Consider the following 23,052-nt stretch of genomic DNA (forward strand, 5'->3'; position numbering starts at 1 on the left):
ACACACGCACCCGGGGACACAAATGGAAATTGGGCTTCAAGGCATTCAAGACAGAAAACAGGAGACACTTCTTCACACAGAGAGGCGTCACAATCTGAACAAACTCCCCAGCGATGTGGCTGAAGAGACAATTTGGGAACATTCAAAAACAGACTGGATAGGATCCTTGATCACTGAGTTATTAATGGACACCAAACAAGCACGATGGGGCGAATGGCCCCTTCTCGACTGGACACTGTCTTATGTTCTTATGGTCACACAACCCTAAAGCCACACCCCCTCCGCATGCCAAAACAACGCAGGCTGGCCTTACTGTCCTCCTCGGTCTGGAAGGTCACCTCCCGGCCCTCCTTCTTGCCCTCGGGGTTGGCGAGCGCCAGGCGCACGTGGATGCTGCGGTAGGGAGGCAGGTCCCGCAGGGTGAAGCGGGAGGCGTTGTGCTCCACCGCCAGACACTCGCGCACCGTGGTGTTGTGTCCGCTGCCGCTGCCCCCCGCGTAACGGTAGCACAGGGACACAGAGTAGGTGTGGCAGCGCGTCAGATTGTAGCCCAGTGGCTCCCACTGCAGGGCCAGCTGCCGGGCCTGGATCTCCGTGGCCGTGAGCCCCCGCAGGGCGCGCATGGGCTCTGAGGAGAGAGAGGGAGAGAGACGGTCAGTGTCGTCAGGGTCTCCGCCGCTCCGAGACCCCTGACACCCCACAGGGATGGAGAGAGACAGCTGTGAGACAATCACTATCATTACACCCACAGGGAACAAACACACCTTAAAATATATGGCAGGACACGTATGTCTCCTTTTTGAAACTTTTAAAATAAAAAGGATTTATTTAAAATGCATTTTGATCTTTATTTACATGTTCAAAATATATGGTGAGATTAATTTCTTACCTATATTGTCATCATATCAAATGAACGTACACATGGACCACGTGTCTTTCAGACACATGGGAAGGAACGAAAGGCAGGACAAGTGGTATACGAGTCACACATCATGTATCATCAACAAAAACTATATGTTTCATCAATAAGGGCACGATATGGGATTTACAGGTGAAGGATCCAATAATGGGAATAAAATCGCTTTTCTCTCGTACTGCATCAGACAACATCGCAATCGTTTCAGATCTGCTCCTATCTTTCCCTCCCAGTGACTCGTGGCTTCTCGAGTCCGGGAGGTTGGCAGCTCTGTCACTCCGAGCTCGGAGCCAGGGGACAGGAAGCTCGTGTCCACAACTCCGCACAGTGACTGGTGGGCGCCACGAACGAGCACCAGGGGCGACTGGCGTAGGAGGAAGAGAGACCACCGCCCCCTGCAACCCTCCGTCCTGCTGCCCCCGATCGGCCAGTGCCCCCGGGAGTCCACAGTGAGTGTCCACTGGGCGACACTGATGCCAATTACACTAATTAACGAGACGGGCCTCGGGTCAGGGCAATCGGCGTGCTGTCAGCCTGTCACCATCCCATCCCCGTCACCCCAGCGTCTCCCTCTCGCATCCGGCTCAGTGAGCAAATTGACCAGTCGGCTAGCTGCTCCTCTGCCCGGAGGGGAGCAGATAAAAATACAATCTCGAATCCAAGGGCGTTCAGTTCCGGCTGTTATTATTATCGCCGGGTTTTTATGACAGGCCGCTTATTTTTAGAATCGCCAACTGATATAATCATAGCCGGTTAACCCCCTCCTCTCCCGGAGCAATATGAATGCCCCCCCCCCACCCCCAAGAAGTGGCCGGTTCAATCTGAAACGAGAAACCACAGAAGCGGCTGAAAGTCATTTCAGAAACACCAGCGACTGCTTCATGTTTATTCCAGTAAGAGACCGGAGGTCAGAGAAGGAGGCAGTGGATCTCTTGTCATAGTGCATTATTAAAGCGATCGATACGTCCCCCCGACGACACTCTCTCTCATGTACAACATTTGTTTGTTTCACTAATAGAAATTCAAAGCCAGACGCCCGCCCGTGAAAGGTGGCTCTGACTCTTCGGCGAACGTCTCCTTGGCGTGAGATGAGAGACCGAAGGATTTCAGTCTGAGTGAGCCCTGAGAAACTCGAGGGTCTTCAAGCGAGGACAGAGGCAGTCCGTGCCACCGCCATGCCCCCGGTCTGCCCAGACAAGTGACAAACATCCGCCCCAGTGAAGCCACCGATCAGAGCCGAGTCAGCGGGGGGTGAAGAGAGTCCTTATGGGAGATCTTTGTGGGTTCAGGGAAGCTGTGGTAGTGAAAAAGAGCATGTCTTTCTCAATAGCATAAAGAACGCAGAGGAATCGGAAGCACGGACTCGTCTGATCGCAGTGTCTGTGGACAGGGCAGTGGCCTGAGATAAACACACTGTGATTAGACGTTACATTTTCAAACAGGATAACTGAATAAATATTCAAAACAGAGGAGCACACACACACAGACCCGGGGACACAAATGGAAATTGGGCTTCAAGGCATTCAAGACAGAAAACAGGAGACACTTCTTCACACAGAGAGTCTCACAATCTGATCAAACTCCCCAGCGATGTGGCTGAAGAGACAATTTGGGAACATTCAAAAACAGACTGGATAGGATCCTTGATCACTTAGTTATTAATGGACACCAAACGAGCACAATGGGGCAGATGGCCTCCTCTCGATTGGACACTTTCTTATGTTCTTCTTCTTGTATAATGTCTGTGTGTATGTATGTATAGATGTGTAGTGGTAATTACGGATGGGAGCCACAGGGAGACCTTTCTAATGTATACAATCATGTGCGTGAAGAAGTTGTGCTTGTGTATTTATAATGTAACATACATCTGCCTAAGACTACACACAATAGAACCTAATTGCGTGATTTAATCAGAACAAAACTGCATGTAATAGCACTTAGGTACTCCTTGTCTCTCCTACTTCAGCAGCACATAATGTGCCCCCCTCAGAGGTGGGTTTGATATTTAAAAAAATAAACACTGATATTATTTGTCAGAACAGATCTGTCAAACGTCCTCGGGTGCCGACATATGCAATCCATACTCTGCCAGTGTGCAAAAGACCAGTGTGAGAAACCATGAGCAAACACAGCCTTCTCACACACGGCAAACACACACACCCGTCCACACAGCCCTCTCACTCTCCCTGTCATCTGACTTTCATTTTCTGTCTCTAGATTTTCCTTTTGCAGGCGACAGCATAATATGCCGGGGGAGAGCGGGATCGTGTGCTTTGTTCCCGATCAATAATGAGATTCTCTGCGCTTTCTTTTTTTATGGTTTTTGTTTCTCTCTCTTCAGATAAAGACTTCAACTTTTTATCTATCACTCACAGGGAAATCTATAACAGAGCCCTGATATATTATGTATGTGTGTATATATAGACACACACGTATATAAAAAGAGATAGAGAGATTCATGTGTCCTACTGAGGTCTGCCAGGCTTCATATGAAGGAACAAAAACAACCAGCTCTATTCATCTATAATTTAATCCCCTAACCATCGTGACTCTGCCACATGCCCAGAGTTCAGCTACCCTTGCCAGGATGCCAGGATGCCAGGGTGCCAGGCCCCCAAGTGCTCAGTTTGCTCTCTGCGTTTGGCCCGTTCTGATCCGCAGAAAGCTGCGCTCCATACACTGATGTTGGGTGGCCAAATGGTCCTCTCACACAACCCCGTGGACCGGCAGACCCCTTGCTGCCAGAGAGCCGATTTGCATAATGCAGCAGGAGTTCGCATCCTGAATGCCAATTTTGGCGAGCCGCGCCAGGGCACATGTGTGGCGCCCTTAATGGGTACTTTCCACTTTATTACATTTGCTAATATTGATACATGGAGCTGCCCTGTGAACGCTGCGATCGCGGTGAATCGGACACTGGGTAATTGCATTTCACGCGGCTCCGCTGAGCTTGGCTGCTGTAATGTGCCATTTGCAGGCCCCCCCTCCGCCACCGAGGTGAGGGGAGATGGGAGCCTGACTGGAGCCCTGCTTTCCCACAATGCCTCTCTTCTCGCACGGCTCAGTCCCGGCTCGATCCATCCTCCGCTCCGCGGTACGCCACCACTCCGACAGGGAAACTTACGCAGGTCCTCAGGACTCAACAGACACTAGATGATCATTAGCGGCTTTTAGGAAAGGTACAGTTATTGCCCTTCTTTATGAAGAGTGAGAGGGAAGGAGCGCGGGAGTCGTTTCCCTTTAAGTTGTGCGGCTCAGCTGTTAAATCACACAGTTGGTCCCGCTGCGTCGGATCTCCAGGGTGCTTTGTATTCGAACTCAATCGCCATCATTTTTACAGGATAATTACGGTCCCCTCATCTCCGCTGCACACCTCGCCTCGCCTCTTAAATCCCGACCGAAACTGTGACTGTGAGCGAGACCGGGAGGGAGAGATCGATCCTTTAAAGAGACGCCGCATGCAGGGGGTGTCTATACTGTGCGTCTGCATCAGACAGAAAGAAAAGGAAAGTGTGAAAAGCCCCAGGCCTGAAGTAAAAACATATATTTTTGTGGGGTTTTCTCTCGAAGGCACTCAGCAGAGTAATTGCACGATTTAAGAGCTGAACCGCGTCCAACTGCAGTGCGTTGGTTCACAGAAAAACGTGTAGAAGAATCACTTGGCGCTGTGAACCCGACACGGCTCTTGTTAAAGTGGAAGGGAGGCCGTGGGATCAAAGCCGGGTACAATGACGGTTAGATGTGGAGTCGAGGGATTTAAATCAATATGTGACACCAGGGTGTATAACTGAGTGCAGCTCGGCGGTTTCTTTAAGAGTGGCTCATCGCTTCATGAGGGATCGTGGCTCTTGCCTGGCCTGCATTGTTACAATAACTGAAGCTGAAATCAACCTGAAACCTGCGTCTCTTTGGAGAGCAGAGAGGAGTCCCACTACACACACACACGTACACACACATTATATATATATATATATATATATATATATATATATATATATATACACACACACACACATACAGACATTCACACACACACACCCACACAGATATATACAGACTCACCTAACCCACACACAGACACACACACAGTTGTGAAAACCCGCAGTCGCCACTGTGCTGATTTACCCAGAGACGCTGAAGCCGTGCTAACTGCAGCCTGGAATCACACAGCTAATTAAAACGGTTCTTCACCAAGCACAACTGCCAGGTCTCCTCTCTCCGACCATAAGGCTGAGTCTCATGTCGTCCATCGAGCACCACCCTGCCAGAGCCGGTCTCTCCTCTGTGAGTCGGGCTCTGCGGTCGGGTCTCGCCTAAATGAGTCAGAGCCGGAGGAGGAGCCGGGATCGAGGGCCAAAGCTCTAATTGAGGACCGCCTCAGTGTCAGCCACAGACAGGGGCTTGAGAGACACAACACTGAATTTCACTGTGATTATTTCAGCACCCGGTCTGCAGAATTCAATTCCTGTTTAAGCGAGACGAGCCCGATGCACAATCACATTCTTTAATCCAATTTGAAAAGGTACCTGCTTCAGTCAGCTAATTTACAACCGACTCGATTGCTGACGAGCCCGCGGTCTCGTTATTAACGGGGAAACTCGGCACCGGGGGCGGCGCGGGACGGATCAGGTCGGATCGCATTAAGGTGACATTGCTGGAAAGCAGAGAACGGAGTATTTTTAGACATTTTTATTGAGTTGAAATTATTAGCCGTGATGCAAGATGGCAACAGCAGGGAGTTATTCATGAAGTGATTTATATTCCTTCTATTTGTTTTACAATAGATCATTAATTATTATTTACTTCTATTTACTCCTGTGTGAGACTGAGAAAGGGGTTGTGGCAGCCGGTTTAAAGCACAGAGTGCCATTTCGGTTGTGTGAATTCAATTAATAAAGTCAGGGAAAAGAAAAAACGATGTATTGCTAATGTTCTGCTGGTTTGCTTCACAATAAATCATGTATTTTCCAATACGTTTCTTTACACGTGTTCAATTGCAAAGGAAACATGGATGTGCGGGTGTTAAAGCACGCAATGCACAGCGGAGCGGAGGTGAGGGTGATTGATTAGGTCCTGGGGTAGTTTCATGTGGCCGAGGGTAGAGACAGCTGTTCAATGACTTAATTTGTTTCACTGTACTTGACTGCACTGGGACATTCATGGTAAAACCACAATATACCACACTCAGTAGTGCTATGGCATGTTTACTGTGGCAGACTGCAGTTGCTAGAGAGGAGCGTCTCACAGTGAAGGCAGCTGGAGACCTCAGGAAAACTACACGCAGGGTAAACTTGCGTGCGTAGTTACAGCACAATCCCGTCCCCAGGAAGGAGCGCCATAACAATGATGGAGCACCGGGTAGCAGAGGGGGCCGGAGAGGGAGTTAAAGAGCTAGCGCTTCAAGGAAAGTACCCAGGAAACTAGTGAAGGATAAAGATGGATGATGGATTCCGCGTCTCCCTTGAAGACCAGCTTGCACTGTCCCCAGGAGACAACTTAGAGTAGATATTTCTCCACTAGCGCAGCTCCCTCGAACACGGCGCTGAAAAGCCTGTTGGTTGACACTCGTGTCCTTGCTGTCGGCTAACGATACGGTTTCTCATCGCCGGCTCAGTGCTGGAACGGCAGCCGCAGCCAACTGGCGCGACGAGCGTCTTCCGCAGCCACGCAAATGAAAGAAAAGACGACCGTCATTTATCTGAACATGTGTTGACATAGCGTATTAGAAAAGCATAATTGGAAAAGTAGCCGGATGCTGCCGGAATAATAAAGATATTAATTCACTAAAGGTGTCGACATTTAAAGATTGGCAAGTTATCATGTAGCGCCATTTTGGACACCATTTTGGCTACAATGTGGAGTCACTGGGCACCATCTTTAGTGTGATCTATACTAAGAAACCAAAGTGAGCCATTTTAGGGATGGATTGGTACTCCCAGTCCACGTGCGCTTTCCTAACCCCTTGAAATCTGCAACTTTTATACAAAATATGGGTGTACAGTTTATAATAATGTGTGTAAATTGAACCCAAAGAAAGCTTGAACCCCCAACATCGTCCACACAAGATCTGTCACGCATGTGGCATCCGCTCTGTGACGGAACAATCAATGAAGCCTCACATTTACCCAGTTTGCACACAACCTTCTCTGCACTTTGCAAGGATAAACAGATAAATATCAGTCTGGTCAAACACAGGAGTCTGAACTCCTGCTTTGTAAAATGGGAATTTATCGAGCAGATACACCACGCGGCCCCTAAAGAGTTTCACCCTGTACTCAAAAACAAACAAGCCTCACATTTGACTGAACAAGAGAATAAAAGTACCGGGTGTTTAAAGGCAAAGTGTGAACTAGTAAACGACAGATTCTGCTTCTTTCACTCAACCCATAATGCACTGCACCTCACAGCCGCCGGCATCAGCTACCAACTACAAGATCAATTGACTGGTTGTGCCACCTGGGCTCTGATATCATGGCAAATCTGACAATGTGATGAAGAATCACCCAAAATATACATTAAGGAATAAAAAAGTGGTGCCCTGGACCCGAGTCACTCCTCTGAGGTCCGTTCTTATTCTTAACAGTTTAAAAGTCCTGCTTTTAATGGCTGGCACTCATCTGTTATTCAACCCCCACACAAGCGAAGGCAAACTATGACTAATGAAGTGTAGTGTAAAGTATGGGTATTATTAATATTATTCACCTTAAACATAAATTAGTAATGGGAGTCTTTTCCTCCGCGGCTGCGGTCGCTGTCTGGCATCAGTATCAGTTTCTCCGAAGACAAAATCAGATCTGTCTCGAGTGATTAAAGTGGCGGAAAATGAACTCCATCGTGCTGAAAGCGCAGCCGATTGGGATCCAGACAAAGCCATCTCCGACAATAACCGGCCGGGATTTTGTCGGCGGCTGAATCAAACCATCACTTTACGGGAGTGTTTTCATTTAATATCTCCTGCGCCGGGCGGCGTGCTGCATTGGGCCTCGCTCCGCTCGCTGCCCGGTGATTGTGGGTCTGTTTTCAGACAGTGATGGATGAACGCTGGCTTCTGACTGTGACAGAGAAGAAGCGCATCTGAGATGTGATTGCCGAGAGAGAGGAAAGGAGCCGGAGCGAGAGAAACGGAGGGGTGTGTGCCAGGGGCTGCGGCGAGAAAAACTGGGACAACTGAACAGGACAGACACGGGCAGGGGCGCTGAAAAACCAGGTCTCTTCGGCCACCATCCAGTCACTCGGGTTCACAACCCTGGGCCGGGCTTCTCTCACTTTGGTTTTAAACAAAGATAGACACCTGCATTAAGTTTAACATAATTTATTATTATTATATATTTTCCAGAGACATAAATTTGTGAATTAATCGTATTTCGAAAGCCTCTCTTTCCCTCTATGGTTGCAGCTGTTGGTATTTTGAAACATTAAACATTAAACAAATGTGTATGATTATTAAATGAATAAGCTAATTTTAAATGACTATTAAATCCTTAAAATCTACCAGCTACACACCTTTCTACGCAAAGCTGCTTTTTGTCTCCACAGCAAGTTTTCATTTCGTCACCTCTGCCCCGGGGTCCTTGCCAAGAAACGGAGGGAGGGAACGCACCCATTCTTTTGTTCATTTCTTGGTCGCTTTAACGCATCACCGCTCCGCCACGGTTTCCATTAATCAGACACGAGAGAGAAACACAAAACCTCACCGCTCTGCGAAGGGCCGAGCAAAACAACAGACTTAGTCTCCGCCGGTTCTGCCTCCCGGACAGGTTTTCTGCATCTTAATCAATAGGTAATCAGCGCCTCAAACTCCAGATGAGACGGTGGCACTCACATTTCAAGGACAATTATTAGCCAATTAGGGCGGCACTGTAGGGAGTGTGGAGATACCGTTCATCCACATGTCTGACTTGAGTCACACACAACTGCCTAAACGTCTTCCTAGAAGGATGGGGGGTAACCGGATCATTCACAACTCAACAGTAAATTAAGAGTCTATACGTCAGATAAACATGTGACCTAAACGGTAAGATATCGCTGCTCAGAGGCAGTTCAGAGGAGAGCAACCAGACTTATTCCAGGTCTGAAGGGAAAGTCCTACTGAGAGACTGAGGAACTGAACCTTTTCACCCTGGAACAGAAGAGACTACATGGGGACTTGATCCAAGTCTTCAAAATTATGAAAAGCATCGACCACATCAAACCAGAGGAGCTTTTCCAGATCAGCAGGGACACAAATGGAAATTGGGCTTCAAGGCATTCAAGACAGAAAACAGGAGACACTTCTTCACACAGAGAGTCTCACAATCTGAACAAACTCCCCAGCGATGTGGCTGAAGAGACAATTTGGGAACATTCAAAAACAGACTGGATAGGATCCTTGATCACTTAGTTATTAATGGACACCAAACGAGCAGGATGGGGTGAATGGGCTCCTCTCGACTGGACACTGTCTTATGTTCAATCTTTGTGAATAATACCAGATAGTTTGGTATTGGAATTGAATACAGATAACAGTTAAAGATCATTCATTCATTCATTCCCTGGACCCGTCCCATGCCCCCCCACCCCAGTTCCCAGCCACTCACCGGCACACTTGGTCCGGCTGACCAGCGGGGGCCCCGGCGGCCCTGTGCCGCCCTCTCCGGGCCGGGTCAGCAGCACGCTGATGTGGTACTCTGTGTCGGGGTCCAGATGCCACAACTTGTAGGTGGCCATGTTGACGCCGTGCACCTCGGACCAGGGCGCCTGGCTGGCCCGGTACTCGATCTCGCGGCGGATGATCGGCCCATCGCCGAGGATGGAGTTGGTGTTGAGCTGGATGATCAGGTAGGTGGAGCCGGCCCTCAGCAGCTGGGGCGGCGCGATGGGGGACGGGGGCACTGCCAGGGAAGGAGAGAGCATCATCAGGCAACGGGCAGCGAAGCCAAGGAACAGAAAGAGTTAAACACTTAAAGACACCATGTGACCTTCGCCTGGTCCCTGAAGCTGTCCAATCAGGCATGAGATCTCTGGACACCCCCCTGCCCCAGAGCTGTCCAATCAGGCACTGAGATCTCTGGACACCCCCCTGCCCCAGAGCTGTCCAATCAGGCACTGAGATCTCTGGACACCCCCCTGCCCCAGAGCTGTCCAATCAGGCACTGAGATCTCTGGACACAACCCCCAAGAAACACCATGGAAAATTTCACAACAGAGTGGTAATTCTTTAGATATAGAGCTGCCACACTGAGACTCTATGGCCAAAGCGTTGAACTTGTTGGCGTCCCACAGATTCCTGATCTCCGCCTGTGACTTCATCTGCCTTTAAGAGAAGAGAAAACAGGCGGAAGTGACTTCTCTGGCAGCAGTCTCTGTCTCTCCCAGGAGAAACGCAACAGCTGTACTGATCTCATCCACGGTGCTACGATACTTTGTTTGCCGAGCGATTATCTCGTTCAGCTTCTGTTGATATCGGTGTCGCAAAAAATAAGAAAATAAATGTCTAATCTAATCTAATCTAATATTCCACAAACTGAAGCCACATTCGAGATCCCGAGAGCAGCTGAAACCTCCCCGGGTCCGGGGACTGGAAGCAATGCCCATTTCTGAACTACACGAAAGAAACGAGGTCCACAGATAAATGACTTTGATTATTTTTATGACAACCTAACTCCATAAATAAATATATTATATACATTATATACATTTCCCAAGCACAGGGCTAAGCTTCACTGCTCGTCCACAACCTCCATTCACTCAGGGCAGCCACTCGCCAGCACTGCGATATCACATTCAGACTGAACTCCTGCAAATCACTTTTCAAGTATTGTTCCTAATTGAAACCCTTTCTCCCTCTGTTCTTTTCCCTCCTTTTCACATTCCCAAAACAAAAACAAAGTCCTCTGCAGACGAGTCAGGAGGCAGCGGTGGGGCACTCCAGTCTCACACCAGCCCCTCAGGTGCACTTCACACACAACGTAAAAGCAGGCAGCAGCTGAAGGAGAACGACAAATTGTTTTTCAAGTCCCTTAATTTCTCCGCCACCCTTTGTTCCATTTCAGAGAGACAGAGCAGTGGAGGCCTCTGTGTCTGGAGGGAGGGAGGGGACGGGACAGGAGCAGAGAGGACAACCTGACCCCTGGTCTCCGCGGCACAGAGCAACCGAGATCGGACCTGAAACCACAAGCGTAGAACCAGCACTCAGAAAGACCCGCACAGTCATGTGTACGATCGCCGGGCTGCGCCGCTCTGCAGTGCTGGATGACAAATCACTCTTTGATCTCAACCGAAATAATGAGAGAGAGAGATAATTTATCTTCATCTACATCGGCGAGATTGCTTTCTGGTACGTTCTGCACCAAGGCTACGAGGGACCGGAGTGTCTTTGTTTCTGTACCGATCGTGGGGCGGGGTTCGATACGCAAGGAAGATCAAAGCGCAATATAGTGAGGGAGGAAAAAAGGAAAAATCTGTGGTTTTGGTGAGACGGAAAGTTTTTGTCCGTTCTGTCCTCTTTCAGAGCTGCTTTCAAACAACAAATGGGCCTCGTAGCAAAGTCTGAAATAAAACGGCTCATTTGTAGTTATAAAAGTTGCCGGCTGGGAGAATGCTATCCTTTTCCGATCTGACTGCGGCTGAAAACGTCTTTCCTTCAAAAGAACTTGCCGACAAACACAAGGTTAATTAATATCAATCGCACCGGGGAGGGGAGAACAAGAACAAAACAGTCAGAAGAAAATATTGGAAAAAAGAAAGAGATCATTGTGAAATCTCTCCCACCACTAATCCGCGGTCCCAGAGAGATGGTGCTGTCTGTGCTTCTCTGACTTTCATCCCGGCCGCACCGGTGCTCTCCCCACCGCGAACGACTTCTGGAAGATGAAAGGCCGATCTCAGGGGGGCGGCGAGACTAACAACCAGAGGAAAGACCCCCCCCAACCGACAGGCCGGGCAAAACGGCCTACAGGCGGGTTCGAGTCCAGAGCGGAAGTCAGCCTTTTCTGCTTTTATCAGACAGGAAATCCAATGTATGCAACGGTACGGTTTTAACAATCAATTTCTCCGAGTGCATTTACAGGTCAAGTATAACCACCTCGACAATAAGTGCAATAATAATAATAATCCATACTTGTCCAATATCTTCAAACAAACGATAAGAAAAGGGAACCAAAACGCAGCAGCCAACTGAGAAAAATCATGCTGGCAAATTGTTGATCAAGCCAATTAAAAGCCTGGTTAGTCCCTCATTAACGTCAGCGACTTCGTAAATTGCTTGCTAATGGCACATTCAGTGGCCTCTCCTGAAAACACACACACACACACACACAAAGGAAAGGATGGCACACACAGCCCCAGCTCATTTCACAGCCACTGCAAGATGCTCCTTCATCACGTAATTAGTTTAACTAGCAGTGTATTTTAAATAAGTCTTCCTTAATGGAGGCTGTTTAAGCACGGCCCGGATACTACGATTCTGCAGCAGACGCTCCCATTAGCGAGTCCAGAGCCGAGCACGACCTTCAAACTATCCAACTGTTTAAACTGTTCTTTAAAACGCCGCTGGTCATGTTTGAACGAGAAAGACGAGCGTCTGGTCATCGTGTAACTTTGAAGGGGCTTTTTACGCCTCATTAGGTGAGGTTGTTTATCAGGAGCTGGCGATAAACAGCGCTGGACGGGGAGAGCGGACACACACGGCTGCCGACACGGGGGGCTGCTGTTTGACCATCTGGCCAGCCCCGGTTGTCAGAGCCAGGTCCGGGTCGCTCTCTGTGCCGATAAGAGGCCGTTCATCGCTACGACAAACAATCGCAGCACTGTAAACAACCAAACGCACGCCGGCCCATCTGTCTACGGGATTAGCAATGTCCTGGAAATCACAGAAGCCTGCGTCCGCTCTTTTGTTTTGTAGGATTGTTTTATTTATGCTTCATAATTGATCAGTTCTCTTTCCAGGCACATCAAACCGGCCCCCTTGTGGGAATCATCCCTGAGACCCGATTCACAATATTTGTCGAACAGGGGCTCCATTGGAACTTCTTCATTACTGGAGAGAGATTGTTAATGGCCTTTTATCTTAAAAAAAACAAACAAAAGAAACCCTGGTGGTCTGAGTCGAGGGGAGGATGACGGCTCTTCAACGCTTCCGCGCGTCAAGGCAGGGATGGACCATCCCGCAGGGAGCCGTGAAGCCAACACGCCCGGCTGCCCACAGGAAGCGCTCTCGTTCTCTCCGGACGAGTCACTCCGAGTCGCGGCACGGACTCGCACCTCGGTATTTAACTCGATCGCTGATGCTGCCAACGCGCAGGCTTCCTCCCCACCCCTCAAAGATGCTGACAGATCTCGGTCTCGCTGCCTCCGGCGGTCTGCAATTTGCCGTCCCCACAGTTTCACTGCGCCGCACGTGTCACATCACACCATGGCCCTGATGGCCACCACCCCCCCACGCGCAGGAATGACAAACTCAGCACAGCAGTCTGCCGATCGATAATAAAAAAAAAAGGCTGGAACTGATGGATTGGGCTCGGTGTTGAGGCCGATCACACTCGGGCACAGAGCAGCGCGAGACAGTGGACCAGAATGTCTCAGAGTTAGTCCTGCTTCTACACGATTTACTGTATAAAGTGCTTCTTGTGGCTTCGTTTTTCTGTTTCTCTTTTGGGGGTATAAATATCTAAAGTGAAGTAAAGTGGCGGCTCCTGTTTCTAAGGAAAATAGAAAATAATAAGAATTATATTTTAAAAAATGTATAAGAAGAATTGTATACATGAGTGACATACCAAAATGTGTGTGTACATATATAATACAAAAGAATCACGCAGGAAGGAAGATCTTGTGTGCCTAATCCAGACCAATCATAATTAAAATGACAATACAGCAGTTTTCCATCGCAACCCCCCCGGGTCGGCCATGAACACATTGTATTCTCAACGGATTCACAAAGAATGAAAGAAAGGAAGAAACAAAGCTGGGCTGTGTTCCCTGTACAAATATTATATGTATAAAAATAAAAAGATAAAACCAAGGCTAATAAATGGATGATATCCAGTGAATTTGCATCCAATTCTCACCAGGAGTTTAAATCTCTTCGCTTTATTGCACGACCGGTGAGGATCCCATACGAGTGAACAGAACAGCGGCGCACAGAATCCAGACACTCTTCACCTTTGACACACAGCACTGAAACAGCACGGGACCGGGTGGCACAGACGGGTTGGGACGAGGCGGGGGATTCGGTAAAGGTAAAGGATTCAGTGGTAAAGTCACTGTTGTTTGGGTGTTATTTTAGTGACGTCTCTCTGTTTTCCTGTTCCAGAGGGGGTGGGGTGGGACAATAAAACCGTTTAAGACATGGTAGAAAGCAAAGTATTGATGATTCCCCAGATTGTAACCTCTTCGTTCACACACTATTTGCTGACGCTCCTCTTGTGCGTTTCCCCTCTGTGTGTCAGTTGCCCTAGTATTAGTGTCTGGTTTTTATTCTGTGCCAGCCTGGGAAGTGATCCCTAAAAAACTCGTCCTAGTGGCCGTGCGAGCGTGTCCTACAGAGCAAGAGAATGCTTCACACCCTCCTTGACAAATAACTGTGGCTAACCACTCTTCTGTGCCACACAAAGAGCGATCGGGATTTGTCCGAGTGTCTACCTCTGAAGAGAGCTGTAATAATGCGCGTCTGTGTGCGACTGTGTGAATGCATTCCTCCACGCCGTGTGAGCGCCGCTCGGCCGAGGCGGGCGCTTGAACTCATGTGTCAAGTGCTCGTCACGGATCTCAATGCCTCCTTTCTGCGGGAGAATGTGAGTGGGACGGCAGAGCGGCGCGCTACGGTGAACGCCGGCCGGCAGCAGGTACCACACCGTCACTGTGCACTTTGACATGAGAATGATATCAGTGCACACCTCAACGCAAGAGCTGGGAGGCTTTTATTTTGGGCATATAATAATAATAATAATAATAATAATAATAATAATAATAATAATAATGTTTGTGTGTGTGTGTGTTGCAGTGTACAACTTTAATATCTGCACCAGACAATAATATTCCTGTTATGATTACTTTTTAATTACATGTTGCTACAGATCAATCGCCCAGTCGCTGCTCATCGAGTGTCGGCTCTCAGTCAAGACCCCCTCCAGCCGAGACCCCCTCCTCGGCAAGAGCCGGAGACGGAACAGAGCAATATTCCTCTATTGATTTAAAAAGCCATTCTGGCATGAGAAAAATGTATTTGTGTATTGAGAAAACTACAGACACCACAAATAAATATTCCGAACGCACCGAGCCGTTTCTACTGAACTGCAGACAATCACCGATGTGGAGAAACGCTCTGCAGACACCAGGGTAAACGCTGACGACTCCATCTGTCTGTCGCCGGACACTTGGGGAGTGGAGACCAGGGGTCGTCTTTCTTCCCAACTTCAGATTAAAACTCAACATCGAGACCAAACCCACTCGGGGCATGGCGGGAGGACAGAGAGGGACCTACCTTTGACGATGAGCTCGGCAAAGTTGGACACCCCGGAGCCGCGCGAAGACTGCGTGACGCAGCGGTACATGTCCTGCCCCGCGCTCTGCACCGCGTCCAGCTGGAAGGAGGCCAGGAAGCGCCGGTGGCTCAGGTGCTTCACCATGGCGGCGGGGGTCAGGTCTCCATTGTGACGCTGCCGGAGACAAGAGCACAGAACGGGCGCGGGTCACTGCTGCCCATCACACCGAGCGCAGGGACGGCGCTCTCTGGCACGGAGAGAGAACCAAACAGCACTGGCTCTCTGAAAACAACAGAGTGATCGTGCAGAAAGGCTTGTTGCTTTAATTGTAATCTGAGCCATGATTGTGAAAACACATGTTTTGAAACCCTGTTCATTCACATTTCTCTCCACATGTGCAGCATTTAACACAAATACATAATTCAAAGACAGAGAATGGGCTGTGAAGCACAGGCCTGCGAGGAAACAGCCCAGAAAACCAGGCAGAGATGGCCATTCATCACACAGGTCTCTCCCTATCATGTGCAATTAGAGGAAGGGGAGAGAGAGAGAGAGACAAATGGAGAGACAGACAGACAGAGACAGACAGAGGGAGACAATTGCACAGGTTTATCGGTAAATCATGGGCAACTGAAGGCCGTTTCAGTAATATGTTTTATGTCTGCATGGCAGCACAGTCTCACACACACCAGGCAGCTGAGAGGGATGGGGGACGGGGGCCGGCGCAGATGTTTTTCTCCTGCAGTAATGGCAGCGCACAGCGGACCCCCGCAAAGACCCTTCTGACATATTAGCTGGTTCTGCACATTCATAAAAGGAGCCGCTCAGCGACAAATGGGGCTTCAAAACCACACTTTCTACCCGTCTCCCAGCCGTCTAAAACACATAGGTTTTGACACATAGCAATCGACCCCCCTGCTCCTCTGTAATGGGGAACACCAGATTAAGTGACATTAATGAGGTGTGATTTCCTCTCCGAAAGCGGGCGGGGGCTTTCTACCTTCACAGTCGCACGAGGCGCCGAAGTCTGAGAGAGCGAGATGGATGGAGAGGGAAGGGTGAGGATGAGTGTCCTTACTGCTTATGTGGAAGAAGCTACACACGCGATTGTGTCCCGTTAAGCTCGTAAGAACTTAACGATCCATTTATCGCAGGATCTGAGACATCTCTTATCATCTCTTCATCCTCAGCTGTACTAGCGTGGGTTTCTACTCATAGCCTCATTAGAGTAAGAGGGATTTACACTTTATATAAATGCATCGCACAATGTTGTCCATGGAATTCAACGCCTTTCCTTTAATGATCATCTCTCCTCATCCTGCACCAGGACTCTTTGATCTGGCGTGAGTCACACATCGCTGTGGACTGTGTTTCTCAAAGTGTCGACGCAGTGACCGGACCACGTAAACCGTGTTATTTGTGTGTCTAATGATCGGTCTTAATCGCGTGTCCTCACCTGCAGTAGAAGTCTCTAGACCTCAGCTGAAGCTTTGTCCCATCCCTCATAGCCAACTTAATTAAAGTGCATCTTAACACTGCTGGGCACATAAAGGAAGCCGAGGGGTTGAAAGCCCTTGTGAAAGCACAGACATGTGTTGTGTGGGTGTCATCTCAGCCTCAGAACACAGTGTGCGTCGGCCACACAGACCACAAATCCAGCTGATCCACCACAAACATTTCCACTTATCCAGATCAGCTGACCCTAATGATGTGCTTCCTTGGGATGACATGCTTTTACGTTCTGCCCCAAGATTAGTCTGTCTCAATTAGTCTGTTTTGAGCTCAGACAGAAATCCCTCCTGCCCATTTAAAATACTGTTTCTCACACAGTCGCATCACAGCCGGTGATCCGACAGCACTTGCTGACAAAGCCGACCGAGTGACCCGACACCGAAGTGCCGGAAAACCACCGTCCCCATTGAGTCAGGGGGCTTTAGAAAGGTGAGCTTTTATTGCCCTCTTCTGGATGTGCCCATATAGTTCAATACCGTTTTGCCCCCTGTGGAGCAGCCCGAGGTCAATGCCTCTTTCACAGGGTACTATCGTGAGCCGAGAGGGAACAGCGCCGCCTACTGGTCCACAAGCATCGCTGTGCAGGAGACTCCTGATTTCTCCTGCAGGTCTCCCACACCACATCTGGGCAGTCCGGACCCGCTGCATGAGATCCGTGTCCAAGGTGGGACAGGCTGGTCAACTTTTTCCGGGCATCCACTTTGTGAATTCCCGTGTCTCCAGCTCACATCGTTTTATTCTCAATATAATAAGGGGAAAATAACTAAAATAAAGACATTCTATATATTGAAATAATACGTTTTAATCTGTTAAAAGTGCGATTCTTCTAACTGTGAAGTTGATTTACATTTATATGATTGAAAAGGAGGTTTGGATAAGGTGGCTTGCAAATGTTGACTGTCCCTGCGACTTCATTTTGTGCAATTGCTTCTGTGTTCATTACAATTTAAATTACAATCACAGCCGTTCTTGTGAGTCTGAATTACAATTACGGTGATGTGTTTGTTTACACTGGCACTCCCCCAACGTAAACAGTAACAGACACAGCGATGGAAACAGGTGTAAAAGACACTGTAATGATCAATTAGCTCACCCTGTTTATTGAATCACGGAGTCTTAATTACAGCAACGCCGTAACGGGACTTTAATTGAATTCTCATCGATGATGGGGATTACAATGTTGACAATTGTAAATTAACCGTAGTTCTAGAATCTAAGATTATGCATCTGATTACACTCGGTTATTAATAGATCCTGTAAGTACGACAACAATAATAAGAAAGTGTCAAAAATAGCATCGGAGAGGAAGCTGACATGAACGGCAACAAAAAAATACACGCAAAACCAGGGAATATCGGCCTAGAAATACAGAAAAAAATAAGAAACCACTGCAAAATTATCAGTTTATTTATAAGTATGTGTTGGGTAAAATGAACATTTTTGTTTTATTCTATAAACTGCTGACAACATGTCTCCCAAATTCCAAATAAAAATATGAATGGAATGGAATGGAATGGCTGCCATGCATGTAGAGATGCTGATTTAAGAAAAATGTGCAGTGGTCCCTTAATTTTTTCCAGAGCTGTTTGTTTGAACTAATTAAGACAAGACAAAGGGAGAAGCCGTCGCCTCCCACGCAGAAGAGTGTCGGAGAAATAATTAAAGAAACAACGAATGCAGAGCAGGAGGGAGGGATGGATGGATATCGTCCGCTTGACCTTTCGGATTCCAGCGGGAGAAAGAAACGACGGGGGCCGAGGCTTCGCGGGGAAACGGACCGCGACACGATTAACAGCGGAATCGATCCTCTGCACGGCCCTGGATTTGATGATGATGATGATGATTAAGAATATGAATATCATTATCATCACCCATTCTGCGCTGATGTGCAGCCGCTGTTGCGCCACAGAATGAGATCCATTAAAAAGCAGGTTCACAACGACCACAGTAGCCAGAGCCGGGGAGTCAGAAATCACCCCACAGCCCCTCAGAGCGAGGAAGGACGAGGCTCTCAGACACGTTTGAAACAGAGACACGGGTCCACCAAGGAGACAAGCAGGCGTGTGCCGAGGAAAACAAGTGCTTTGAAAAAAATAAAATAAAAGACCTACCCACACCACCCCCCCACCACCTCTCTGTTCATGTACTTTATCATAGAGTAGAGAGGACTTTTCTAAATCAAAAAATCGACCGAATGGAGGCTCGGTGTGAACCCGTGGATCGAAATTAACATACACAAAAAGTTTTGCGCAAGAAAAAATAATACAAAACAACCCCTAAAATACGATTAGCGGAGCTCGAACGCTGCATTATCGTTTGCAAATTGCCTTCGCTGCCCGGCTGCCTTATTTCAAAGCCTCTGAGATGCAGGACCTTCAAGGATAATAGATCCTTTCAGAGCCGCTTGTGCATTTCTAATGTCATCTTTGAATAAACAGTTTAATGGTCAGGGAGCCCGTGTTTGCCAGCGACACACTGCCAGGGCTGGACGGCTGGTCTGGGACACTGGAGGGAACGGTCTCTGTTTCACAAACACAGCCCAGTCGGGTGACACAGACGCCACGCGGGGCTGCAAGGCACTGTGGGGGACTCCATCGATAATCCATCCAGCCAGAGCAGACGTGAGATTTGAGTTTGAAGTTGAATTTGTCTGTTCTGTGGTTTAGTGTGTGCGTGTGTGCGTGTGTGTGCGTGGGCGTGTGGGGGGTAGGGGGGTGTACAGAAGAGAGAATTATGACTGTTTCCAGGGTATTTTTAGTCTGCTAGGGCTGATCCCCCTGGACCCCGGCTGAGCAGACTTCTCCCACCTCAGGGGAAGATCCAGCAGAATCACTCAGCATTTCTTAAAAATAAAAAATATGTAATAAAGCACTTTCCAAGTTATCCACAACTGCAGCAGCACGGCGGACACCTCAGCCAGACTGGTTGTTATTGCTGTTTTTGTGTAGCTCTTCAAGGTTTGTGTGCTTGTTAGGAGCCCCGATCGCAACCTTCAGCACAGCTCTGTCGGATGGAAAGACGAGTTTACCGTGCAGTGTACCTCGAACGCACACTCACCTCCAGCAGGAAGCGCTCTGTCTCCGAGGCCCGGCCCGACGCCACGCACTGGAACGTGGCATTCTGCCCGGCGTTGACCTCCACGTCACCGAGCCGGGAGAAGTGCGGGGCTTTATCTGGAGAGAGAGAGAGAGAGAGAGAGAGAGAAGTTATTGCAGTAGGACAATAATTCAGACAATCCAAAAAAACAAATTCAAACCAGAGGAGCTTTTCCAGATCAGCAGGGACACACACACCCAGGGACACAAATGGAAATTGGGCTTCAAGGCATTCAAGACAGAAAATAGGAGACACTTCTTCACACAGAGAGGCGTCACAATCTGAACAAACTCCCCAGCGATGTGGCTGAGGAGACAATTTGGGAACATTCAAAAACAGACTGGATAGGATCCTTGGACACCAAACGAGCACAATGGGGCGAAAGGCCTCCTCTCGACTGGACACTTTCTTATGTTCTTATGTTTCTAATGTAGAAATATGGAATTGGACGATTCCTTTATTTAGCTTCATTATTTCATGGTCGAAAGAGACTCTGTGAAGCCAATCGCTGGAGGAAGTGTGAAAGGACAGGATAGCATTGCACAGATATAAATCCTCTCTACCTCCTCGTGGAGAGCTTTCTTTTCTCCCGCCGCTGATCACAGAGCACCGATTCAATGCCGCAAATGAGTAGCAGGAGCCACAGCCAGGGAGCGTGGAGGAGCGTGTGTTTGTATGTAAAAACCCGGCAAGCGAGACATGATGTGAGGAGAAGAATGCTGAGCTCAACTTTTCCTTTCCGCTCCCACGGGATGCCCTGAGGCCCTGCAGAAGCCGTGCCGCAGGGCATCGAGTCTGTGATTACGGTAAACGGGCTCCCTAACCTACCACGCCATTGGAGCTTTTAATTCCCGGATACGGCACGTTCATGTTGCTGCCGTGCAACAAAGAGCACCCCCCGAATCTACAGGAGGACACAACCGAGCGCGAGGATCTCTGTGACGGAATCTCGTCCGCAAACGGAAAAAGACAGCTGGTTTCGCCCGCAGCTTGTGAGCGCGCCGGTAATTTCTGGCTGGGGAACTAGCAATTTGTTGATCTTATTTCAGCAAACAGACGAGAGGGATGCTCCTCCACGCACAGCCTGTGGATTCGAGCTCTTCCCATGGACAGGATCCCGCTCAGGGACTCGCGGTTAATTTATAATTCATACGTCTTCATAAGCACACATACGAGCGCAGATAACATACTGGGTGGAAAAAATAAAAAAAGAGGCCCTCCTTTGACGAGAGACTTATTTAAATGTGTCAGATTCTGTCCCGGGGCTTATATAATATGATAAATATTTTATTTTACTGGAACACTTGTTTGAAATCAAAATGTGGGCTCGGGAGGATACGACTGAAAGCCTATTTCCTCAGCGTGGTGGAGCGGGATGAATTCAAAGGAGGAGAACGCGTCGTTTTTCCTGCAGGACAAACGGTGAACGCAACACCTGTTATTGAATGGAAGCAGCAGGGTTCAAACAATGCCATCTGCAATACGCCGGCCGCCTCCCCAACAAAAGTGCAGCCCCTCCGTTGTGGTACAGCGATCAGACGCCTTTATTTCCACTGGCACCGGCCAGAGGAACACAACAGCACGGACGGCACGGCCAGGCGGGGACTGTTTCCCATTTTACGGGTTCGACGGTTTGTATCAGCGGAGGATTGACGAGTCTTTTTGAAATTGTACTTCAACGCCGGCGTACGGTCAGCGAACCGAGGCAGTGTGTCTCAGCAGCAGGAGTCATGATTTAGTGGGCTTGGGGGGTACGATAATAAACCCGCAAAGCACCAGCAGTGATGGGAACTTAGGAGACCACAGTTTGGTAGCTGGATCAAACTGAATGAGCCTTTATCAATCAAACCAGCCTTTTTAAGTCTTTTAGAACGAACTGTGTTCGTTCTAAAAGACTTAAAAAGGCTGGTTCGATTGTAATCAAAGTATTTTATATAAGAACAGGACACAAACAGATAGGTGACTGAAATGAACCACACTGGCTTCGATCAAAGTCTTCACAACGCTGAACGATATCGACGGAGCCCAGAGACAAGAGACACTTGAATACGAGGGGGTGGAGGAGAGATGAGCCAGGGACAGGAACCGAAGTGGGTCTACTGTTACCACCGTGACGGTGCTGCGTGGCCCACGACTTCCACAAATCACCCTAAATAATGACTCCGAAGGGCCAGCTCCACATCTACACGACCGCCGGGCCTCCGTCTCCGTCAGGCTCCGCATTTAAAGTGGCAATGGAGCCGCACTTTCCTTCGCCGTCATTTGTTTCTTGTTGCATATCCCATCGTTTCTGTTCTGCTTGATCATCCTTTTAGTGTCTGCAGAGATCGCCCTTCGCCATGGTAACTGCAGACTCCCACAAACCCACCGGTGCGGAGATGCTCTCTGAGCTCAAGGAGGACAAACAACGGGGAATAACCGCAGAGACGCGGTGCATTGTAATGCGAGGCAGAGAGGGCAGATCTGTGCTGCCGCTGCGTTCCCTGGAAGGAGCTCTCGAGAAGCCTTTTCAAAGACGCGGTCCCCCCCCCAGAGAGGCTCATTAGCGCAGAAACCAACTTTCTTTGCAGGCAGAACAACCCAGAAAAACGAGCAACACTTATACTGAGAACAAAAGGACAAGCACTGTGTTACGGCAGGAAAAGGCATATTCAGACACCAAAGAGGCAGTTAGCTATAGAAAACAGGAGACGCTTCTTCACAGAGAGGCGTCACAATCTGAACAAACTCCCCAGCGATGTGGCTGAAGAGACAATTTGGGAACATTCAAAAACAGACTGGATAGGATCCTTGATCACTTACTTATTAATGGACACCAAAAGAGTAAAATGGGTCGAATGGTCTGCTCTCGATTGGACACTTTCTTGTGTTCGTATTAAGAGTAAAAGACAGCGCGGAGCGAGGACGAGAGCTAGTCCAAGTGCTGGCGTACGGAGGCCGAGATGCAAGCCGAGCTGCGTCCTCATTACGGGAGCAGGGGGATGTGCTCTGACAACACACTCTGCTCTCTGGGAAGGGGTTAAGCTATTCTCATTCCCCTCCAGGTGTCCAGTGGGGTTTGGACAGGCT

At 48.7% G+C, this 23,052-nt stretch overlaps 1 protein-coding gene across 5 annotated transcripts in view; it reads right to left on the reverse strand.

Moving 5' to 3' along the window:
- Positions 1–23,052, reverse strand: part of ptprub (protein tyrosine phosphatase receptor type Ub) — a 185,095-nt gene that overhangs the window by 54,718 nt on the left and 107,325 nt on the right. For all 5 annotated transcript variants that reach the window (XM_066717710.1, XM_066717709.1, XM_066717713.1 and 2 more), the window contains exons 5-8: positions 19,945–20,060; positions 15,375–15,549; positions 9,493–9,786; positions 314–628 (exon numbers count right to left, since the gene is read on the reverse strand). In XM_066717710.1, coding sequence (XP_066573807.1) covers positions 314–628; positions 9,493–9,786; positions 15,375–15,549; positions 19,945–20,060 — 900 coding nt within the window. The remainder of the gene's footprint in view (positions 1–313; positions 629–9,492; positions 9,787–15,374; positions 15,550–19,944; positions 20,061–23,052) is intronic.

This window comes from Amia ocellicauda, chromosome 11, assembly GCF_036373705.1.
Source record: "Amia ocellicauda isolate fAmiCal2 chromosome 11, fAmiCal2.hap1, whole genome shotgun sequence".
NCBI lineage: Eukaryota > Metazoa > Chordata > Actinopteri > Amiiformes > Amiidae > Amia > Amia ocellicauda.